Source organism: Musca autumnalis, unplaced genomic scaffold (genome assembly GCF_047663935.1).
Source record: "Musca autumnalis isolate F117 unplaced genomic scaffold, ASM4766393v1 scaffold_5, whole genome shotgun sequence".
NCBI lineage: Eukaryota > Metazoa > Arthropoda > Insecta > Diptera > Muscidae > Musca > Musca autumnalis.
This window is the reverse complement of record NW_027412088.1, coordinates 74,913,277-74,922,916: the sequence shown is the minus strand read 5'-3', so window position 1 is coordinate 74,922,916 and position 9,640 is coordinate 74,913,277. Positions and strand designations below refer to the sequence as shown.

Genomic DNA, 9,640 nt, shown 5'->3' with positions numbered 1-9,640 from the left:
GGAAGACTCCCTTCTGCTCGCCTATAAAGAGTCCCTTCAGCTAGTCTATAAAGATTCCCTTCAGCTCGTCTATAAAGACACCATTCAGCTCGTCTATAAAGACACCCTTCAGCTCGTCTAAAAAGACTCTCTTCAGCTCGTTATAAAGACTCCCTTCAGCTCGTCTATAAATACTCCCCTCAGCTCGTCTATAAAGACTCCCTTCAGCTCGTCATAAAGACTCCCTGCAGCTCGTCTATAAAAACTCCCTTCAGCTCGTCTATAAAGACTCCATTCAGCTCGTCTAGGAAGACTCCCTTCAGCTCGTCTAGGAAGACTCCCTTCAGCTCGTCTAGGAAGACTCCCTTCTGCTCGCCTATAAAGAGTCCCTTCAGCTAGTCTATAAAGATTCCATTCAGCTCGTCTATAAAGACACCATTCAGCTAGTCTATAAATACTCTCTTCAGCTCGTCTATAAAGACTTCTTCAGCTCGTCTATGAAGACACCCTTCAGCTCGTCTATAAAGACTCCCTTCAGCTCGTCTATAAAGACTCCCTTCAGCTCGTCTATAAAGACTCCCTTCAGCTCGTCTATAAAGACTCCCTTCAGCTCGTCTAGGAAGACTCCCTTCAGCTAGTCTATAAAGATTCCCTTCAGCTCGTCTATAAAGACACCATTCAGCTCGTCTATAAAGACACCCTTCAGCTCGTCTATAAAGACGCCCTTCAGCTCGTCTATAACGACTCCCTTCAGCTCGTCATAAAGACTCCCTGCAGCTCGTCTATAAAAACTCCCTTCAGCTCGTCTATAAACCCTCCTTCAGCTCGTCTATAAAGACTCCCTTCAGCTCATCTATAAAGACTCCCTTCAGCTCATCTATAAAGACTCCTTTCAGCTCGTCTATAGAGACACCCTTCAGCTCGTCTATAAAGACTCCCTTCAGCTAGCTGGTCTGTAAAGACTACCTTCTGCTATTCTATAAGAACTCCATTATGCTCATCTATAAGGACGTCCTTCTTTTCATCTATTAAGACTTCCTTCAGCACGTCGATTTAAACTCCCTTCAACTTGTCTATAAATACTCCCTTCAGCTCGTCTATAAAGACTCCCTTCAGCTCGTCTATAAAGACTTCTTCAGCTCGTCTATAAAGACTCCCTTCAGCTCGTCTATAAAGACTTCTTCAGCTCGTCTATAAAGACTCCCTTCAGCTCGTCTATAAAGACTCCCTTCAGCTCGTCTATAAAGACTCCCTTCAGCTCGTCTATAAAGACTCCCTTCAGCTCGTCTATAAAGACTTCTTCAGCTCGTCTATAAAGACTCCCTTCAGCTCGTCTATAAAGACTCCCTTCAGCTCGTCTATAAAGACTCCCTTCAGCTCGTCTATAAAGACTCCCTTCAGCTCGTCTATAAAGACTCCCTTCAGCTAGTCTAGGTAGACTCCATTAAGCTCGTCTAGGAAGACTCCCTTCAGCTCGTCTAGGAAGACTCCCTTCAGCTCGTCTAGGAAGACTCCCTTCAGCTCGCCTATAAAGAGTCCCTTCAGCTAGTCTATAAAGATTCCCTTCAGCTCGTCTATAAAGACACCATTCAGCTCGTCTATAAAGACACCCTTCAGCTCGTCTAAAAAGACTCTCTTCAGCTCGTTATAAAGACTCCCTGCAGCTCGTCTATAAAGACTCCCTTCAGCTCGTCTATAAAGACTCCCTTCAGCTCGTCTATAAAAACTCCATTCAGCTCGTCTATAAACCCTCCCTTCAGCTCGTCTATAAAGACTCGCTTCGGCTCGTCTATAAAGACTCCCTTCAGCTCGTCTATAAAGACTCCCTTCAGCTCGTCTATAAAGACACCCTTCAGCTCGTCTAAAAAGACTCTCTTCAGCTCGTTATAAAGACTCCCTGCAGCTCGTCTATAAAGACTCCCTTCAGCTCGTCTATAAAGACTCCCTTCAGCTCGTCTATAAACCCTCCTTCAGCTCGTCTATAAAGACTCCCTTCACCTCATCTATAAAGACTCCTTTCAGCTCGTCTATAGAGACACCCTTCAGCTCGTCTATAAAGACTCCCTTCAGCTAGCTGGTCTGTAAAGACTACCTTCTGCTATTCTATAAGAACTCCCTTATGCCGGTCTATAAGGACGTCTTTCTTTTCATGTATTAAGACTTCCTTCAGCTTGTCTATAAATACTCCCTTCAGCTCGTCTATAAAGACTCTGTTCAGCTCGTCTATAAAGACTCCTTCACCTCTTTTATAAATACATCCCTCTGCTTGTCTATAAAGACTTCCTTTAGCTCGCCTATAAAGGCTTCCTTCAGCGCGTCTATGAAGGCTCCCTTCAGCTAATCTATAAAGACTACCTTCGGGTCGTCTATAAGGACTCCTTTCAGTACGTCTATAAAGCATCTCCTTAGCTCGTCTATAAAGACTCCCTTGTCTATTAAGTCTCCCTTCAGCTTACCTATATAGATTCCCTTCCACTAGTCTATAAAGACTCTTTTTCTGCTTCTTTATAGAATTGTTACAAACCATTCGCTGGACTTTGCAATGTAACAACCCTACACCTCTGTTCTGAGATAACAAATTACATATCGCAAAAGAAAATCATAAGCTTATAAGGCTTTAACAGAATGCGGAGGTGTTATAACATTTTGCGTCACCATCCAAACACGAGCCTTTTCCTAACGAATTGAAAAAACAGTCAAAATACGAACGAAACGAAGCGTTTCGGCTCGATTCGAGAGCTGAGTAACAGCTATGAAAAATTTTAACACCAACAGTACAACGGGAACACTGAACGACAACGTATCGTAACGAAACATAAACCAAATAAAGGACGCACTAACGAACCAACAACAACAATAAAGCTCATTAAATATTACACAGTTCAAACAAGACAACCACAACAAAAACAAATAGAGGAACCGCAGCAACAGTAACAAAAACATAACCATTATACATATATACACACACATAAACGTATACAAGAAGAAAATCGTACACACATACATATTCGAAGAAGCCAAGAAAAAAAATTACAAAAAGAAGAAAATAGTCCTATAACAAACATATTGCCAGCAAAGAAAAGAAGACGAAAAAAAAATTATACGAAAAATAGTTCTTCTAATTAAATTGTAAAATAATAAAGAGAAAAACGGATATAAAAACAACAAAAAATTATCCCAAAATAATATTCACAAAAAACCTTTAGTTAGTTTACAAAAAACACATACAAATTAAAGGCAACATAAGTTAACAACCCTTCAAAGCCAAAAAGCAAAGCAAAGGCGGGGAGGTCTGTGAAAACGGGACATCATCATTCAAGCTAAAGCAAAGCAAAAAAAAAAAAAGAAACGAAAAATCAATATTTGCCAACCAGCCAAAAGGTTAAAGGCACTCACATTTCTTTCTCTCTGCGGCTCTGGTGGTGAGGCACTGCTGTTACTACCACTGCAATAACCGGCCACCATATGTTAGTGAGGATAACACCAAATAAGCATTAATTCAAGAAAATTCTTTTTGAATTGCATTAAACTACTGTGGAAAACAACAAAATATACCTATATGCTATTTTCCTTAAACGTTTGAAAACAACAATTTCCAAATAACGAAAGAAAGAAAGAAAAAACTTAAAATAGAAACAAGTGCAAGTGAAAAAAAATAGCAGTGAAAAAAACCAACAATATGTTAACTGTGGGTGGTGGATTTTGCCTGAAAACACTTGTGGCCCTTGTTGTAATGCTAAGCATTCTGGGTCAATGCGAAATGTCATATTATCCAGGTGAGTTAAAAATAGCTAAACCTAACAGTGCAGTGAACGAACAACTTATCTATGAAAATACAGTAATAAAATTCATTAACAAAAACAAAAACGCTACTCAACTTTTTTGTGGGTGCCTAAAGGTTTCAAATTGTTCAAAAAAGTAAAGACAATTTCTAAATTTATTAACATATTGTTGCGATTAGCCAGCCAATTGTGTGGGATTTTTTGTTATCTTTCACAAAATAATGTCACCATTGTAGATATTTCGTTTAGCAAATATTTCTACAATGAACAGTTGTAACCTTTGCAAACATATGTACATATTTATGTGTATACATATGTACAATCAAAAAAAGTACATAAATATATAATATGTTCACACATTCTTATACTTTAATGTATGAAAATTCTTATACGCATACCATCAAGCACACACACATTGCCATACATGTATGTATGTGAGGTACTTAATCATGAATGCAAGCAAGCATCCCTACGCATAAAAAATTCCATCCATTCATATTGTACAAAAATATATCTTCATTATTATTACCCTAACCTAACCTCTCTTTTTGCAACAATTTGCAACAATGAAACGAAGATATCCTCTCAGAATAATGGCACACAGTGGAAGTAGAAACAAAAAGAAATAACAAAAAATATAAAACTTCTCATTCTCTTAGGGATGCCATGTAAGTTGAAGACTTTACTATATGGGAGCGAAAATTCAATTTGAAACATAGCACAGTGGTCAATTTTACGAAAAACCTGGCCAATACTCTAAAAATAAATGGATTTTGACTTAGTCTTGAGCCCTTATGTTTTTCGCGTCGCTGGTTTCATTTTCATATTATTTAACCCTCTGGCGGCCATTAAAGGGATCTTTTTGGTCCCTTCCCCTTTTAAATGTGATCGTATCAGATCAATATATTCTACAAATGTGTTCGGCATAAAATTTTACTATAGGTCCTAGAATACGTTAAAACTCTACATCTTATCGAAACTTCAGAAATTAAAAACAATTTTAGGGTTAAAGTCGTGCTTCATCTGAATTTATGCAAAATTGTCCTACAAAACATTATTTGAGAAGAATGATGTCAAAAATGTTCTCCACTAAATTTCAATTTTGCAAAATTTAAATGTAAAACTGACGAAAGATTACACTGTGAACACAAATTTTGGAGCAGAGATAATTCCTTTTGGGGATGAAATCTCTTGGTGAGTATACTAAGAATCCCAAAGGACAGATCCGTCGTGAGTCGAACTACCGCGTTATGGCGTGAAGAAGTTTTTGCTAGAGACCCTGTAAGCCATCCGGAATTACCGTTATATCTTTGTTCACTGTTGCTTTAGATGACATGTCTGCAGTCAAATTGAATGAGGATTATTTTCGTAGAGCACTTCGTCCTTTATTTTAAGATCCGATATAAAAGTACCACATGATGACGATTTTCAGCTTCGAAATGGTCTGCAAAAATGTCGCTCAGAAAATTTTAGGTACGGCTCTCATTGACAACTAATCGATTTTGTCATCCCAAAAATAATCTAAAGCAATAGTGAACAAAGATATAACGCTAATTCCGGATGGCTTACAGGGTCTCTAGCACAAACTTCATCACGCCATAACACGGAAGTTCGACTCACGGCGGATCTGTCCTTCGGGGTTAAAGGTATGGTGAGTATGGCCTTTCTTCCCCAAGAAGAATTTTCCGTGCCCCAGACTTTCACCTCCATTTTGTTGCACAGTGTTATTTATTAATAAATGTTTTCCCACTAATAAATTAAAGTTGTTTTAATAAAATATTAACGACTATGGGATTAAGCCTGACTATTTTGAAAAACAAAATAGAAGTCGTCATCCCAAATAAAAAACGCCAACCGTCCTAATTGTGAGACTGGGCACCGTCGAAATGTTGTTTATTGCTGTAGTATGCAATACCAACAAATTAGTTATGTGTTTTTTCGTTGAGAATAAACGAACGCATAGCAGTGGGAAAGATTTGGTTTTGTTAGCAAGTGAAGTTGCTCGAGTTTAGGAAGTGCCAATGAAATTCTCGATCAGAGTGTTTCTTTGCGCACGTATCTAATTGAGCGAGCAATTGACACTTGGGTATAAAAAGTTTCTTGTTGAAAAACAAGAAACAAGGGAACTGATGAAGATCTGTGGCGAGATCTGAAACTATAGTCTTTCCTGCCTTACCCCTTGGTAAACATCGCCAACTTTTTCCCAATAAATAAATTAAAGTTGATTTTTCAAAATAGTCTGGCTTAATCCCTTTTGTTGTTTTAATATTTAAAACAACAAGTTTATTAGTGGAGAAGGTTTGGCATTGTTCGCCAAGGGGTAAGGCAACAACAAAAGGGATTAAGCCAGACTATTTTGAAAAATCAAAATTGTAACAGCTATCCCAATTAAATAAACGCCACCAATGTTCTAAATTAAAGTTGTTTTAATAAAATATTAAAACAACGACTATGGGATAAAGCCTGACTATTTTGAAAAACAAAATAAAAAATACATCTGAAGATGTTGGACAATCCCAACGAAACGTCGGGTAGAAAAATGGAATAAACAGTCTTTATTTTTCATTGATAAACGTAGACCTAATAGCCCAAAAAGACGAAGTCTTAAAAATCATACATAAAGATAAAATGTTTTCCCGATTTTTGGCCACTGTGTATGCTGAAATATTCAAAATACATGAATTTGCACGTAAATCATAGCAACTTGGGTGTAAAATTTTAGACTTCTACTCCCTCCAGCTCTATAAAGGCTCCCTTCTGCTCGTCAACAAAGACTTCCTACCGCTCGTGTATAAATACGCCCTTCAGTTAGTCTCATGGTGGAATAAAAAGGTGTTACATCAAATCATGTCAAACGTCAAATTTGCTCACAATAATACATTACTGTGAATTGCTTGTTTACATTTTGTATGTGATTTTATTCACAATAACGCATTTTGACAACTGCTATGAAGATCAGCTGTTTTTGGCATTACACCTTATTATTCCACCATGGTTAGTCTATAAAGACTCTATTCAGTTCGTCTATAAAGAATCCCCTCATCTTGTATATAAATTCTCTCTGCAGCTCATCTAAAAAGATCCCCTCAGGTCGTCTATAAGGACTCTCATAATAACTTGAATGCGACATTTCAGCCTTCTAATTTTGTTTTGACGGTAAAGTGCATGGTGGAATAAGAAGGTGTTACATCAAATCATGTCAAACGTCAAATTTGCTCACAATAATACATTACTGTGAATTGCTTGTTTACATTTTGTATGTGATTTTATTCACAATAACGCATGTTTACAACTGGTATGAAGATCAGCTGTTTTTGGCGTTATACCTTATTATTCCACCATGGTAAAGTGATTACAACATACGAAAGGAAATGACTAAGTCTTTGTGTCTAAAATGATTATTTCAATTGAATATACTCTCTATACCATGCCGGAAGAATATGTAGGTTAAATTCCTGCCAAACGCCAACATTTGTTTACATTTAGTTATTTTTGATTATCTTCTGTATCTGATTTCATTCACAATAATGCATTTTAGCAGCTAACATGATGATCAGCTGTTTTTGATGGATGACCTTCTTATTGGACCATGCTCTATATCAATGATACGTAAAGGAAATACATATCAGTTGAATATACTCTCTATATGTTGGTTAAATTCCTGTCAAACGTCAACATTTGTTAACATTTCGTTATTTTTGATTATTTTCTGTATCTGATTTCATTCACAATAATACATTTTGGCAGCTAGCATGATAATCAGCTCTTGTTGAAGGATCGCCTTCTTATTGGATCATGCTCTATATCAATCATGGTGGAATAAGAAGGTGTTACATAAAATCATACCAAACGTCAAATTTGGTCACAATAATGCATTGGTGTGAATTGCTTGTTTACATTTTGTATGAGATTTTATTTACAATAATGCATTTTGACAACTAGTATGATGATCAGCTGTTTTTGTGCGTTACACCTTTTTATTCCGCCATGATATCAATGATACGCATTATGGTGCCTACTCCAGATTTATACTATGGTGGAGATTATAAAAACGAAAATCTATATCAATAAACCCCCTAAAGTGGTCGACATCGTCAAACGTTTTTAGGAGAAGGTTCGCAGATCAGGTCCTCGTAACAGAGAAGGTGAAAGGTTTATATAATAGCAACGACACCATTAGCTGTCATGTCTGTAGACATATTTTCACTATAGTGGATAACTCCCATGAACTCGAAATTAACTGCCAAAATTTTTTAGGAGTTATGTAGCGGACATAACACCGAACTTTTAATTATTTAAATCCTTAAACACGGAGCTCTTGAAGCAACTTTAAATGGAAGGTGCTTACACCTGGGAAGTTTTTTCGGGTTCTGAAACTACAATGTTCATAGATGAAAAAAAAATCAAAAAACAAAAAAAAATCGCCGGAGCGCTTTTTAAATAAATCGCGATTTAATTTGACATTTTTAAGTCCTGCAAGTCCTATCGAAATGGGATAAAAAAGTATTGTAGATATGAAAATTCTCTACAAGACTGGCTTTAATGGTATTTTCGTAGGTTTCGCCGTTTTTGAGATATAGAAGTTCAAATTGGGACAATACACTGACTGTATCGTCTCTTTATAAAACAATGTCAGGGCTGCAGTTTCCCAACTTAAACTTATATATCTCAAAAATGGTTCAGCCTAGGAAAAAATACGAAAGCCAATCTTGTAGAGAATTTTTACAGCTACAACATTTGCTTTAGTCCCATTCGGATAGGACTTGCGGTTTTCCAGCAAAATCCTGAAAACCTGAGAAAAAAATCTGAATGATTGATCTGAACTTCTATATCTCAAAAACGGTTAAACCTACGAAAATCCATAAAGGTCAGTTTTGTAGCCACAACATGTTTTTAGTCCCATTTTAATAGAACTTGCGGTTTCCAAGCAAAATCGTGAAAACCTAAATATGTGAACTTTGACCGCGATTTATTTAAAAATCCCTCCAGCGATTTTTTCTTGTTTTTAGGTTTTTCTCATCTAAGAACATTGCCGTTTCAAAATCCACAAAAATTTTCCCGATGTAAGCGGTTTTCACTTAAAGTTAGTTAATGCGCACCATGTATGACATTGTTTTATAAGGTAGCGATACAGTCAATGCATTGTCATAATTTGAACTACTATATCTCAATAACGGTAAAACCTGCAAAATTATAATAAAGGTCGATCTTGTAGAGAATTTCCATGGCTAGAACATTTTCTTTAGTTCCATTTTGATAGGGCTAGCGGGTTCCAAACAAAACGTTAAAACCTAAAAAAAACCCTAAAAATGTCGCGATTTACTTAAAAAGCGCTCCAGCGATTTTTTTGTTTTTTTTTATTTTTATCATCTATGAACATTGTAGTTTCAGAATCCGAAAAAACTTCCCAGGTGTAAGCATCTTTCATTTAAAGTTGCTTCAAGAGCACCGTGTGAATCTTTCGAACAATTTTTCTCTCAAACACACCAAATACTGCCTCATCTGCTTTCGCAAATACCCATGCTTCCGATCTATACTCGGTTAAAGGTACGGATAGTATCAGTTTCTGGTAGAATGTAAGTTTTGTTTGACGGGAGGTAGTTTTGCTTTTAAACCGTTTACTTAGACTAAAGTAGCATCTGCTGGCCAATATTATTCTTCTCTTTATTTCCAAACTGATGTTGTTGATATTATTTATGCGGTGCCAAGGTAAATAAAGTCATTTACTACATAAAAATTGTAGTTATCAAAATCCTCAGTTGGGTGTTGATATCATAAACTTCGTCTTGTTGCCGTTGACTGTCATTTTGTCTATGTCATCTGCGTAGGTCAGTAAAATGATTTCTTTATTGTTTTTAGTGCTATTTTTAAATCTGGTC

General features: G+C 36.6%; 1 protein-coding gene across 1 annotated transcript in view; it reads left to right on the top strand.

Annotated features, from left to right (window-relative positions):
* Positions 1-2,673: 2,673 nt before the first annotated feature.
* Positions 2,674-9,640, top strand: part of LOC141405697 (uncharacterized) — a 54,079-nt gene continuing 47,112 nt past the window's right edge. Inside the window, exon 1 of the mRNA XM_073990322.1 lies at positions 2,674-3,755. Within this exon, the coding sequence (XP_073846423.1) occupies positions 3,659-3,755 (97 nt within the window). The 5' untranslated portion in view covers positions 2,674-3,658. The remainder of the gene's footprint in view (positions 3,756-9,640) is intronic.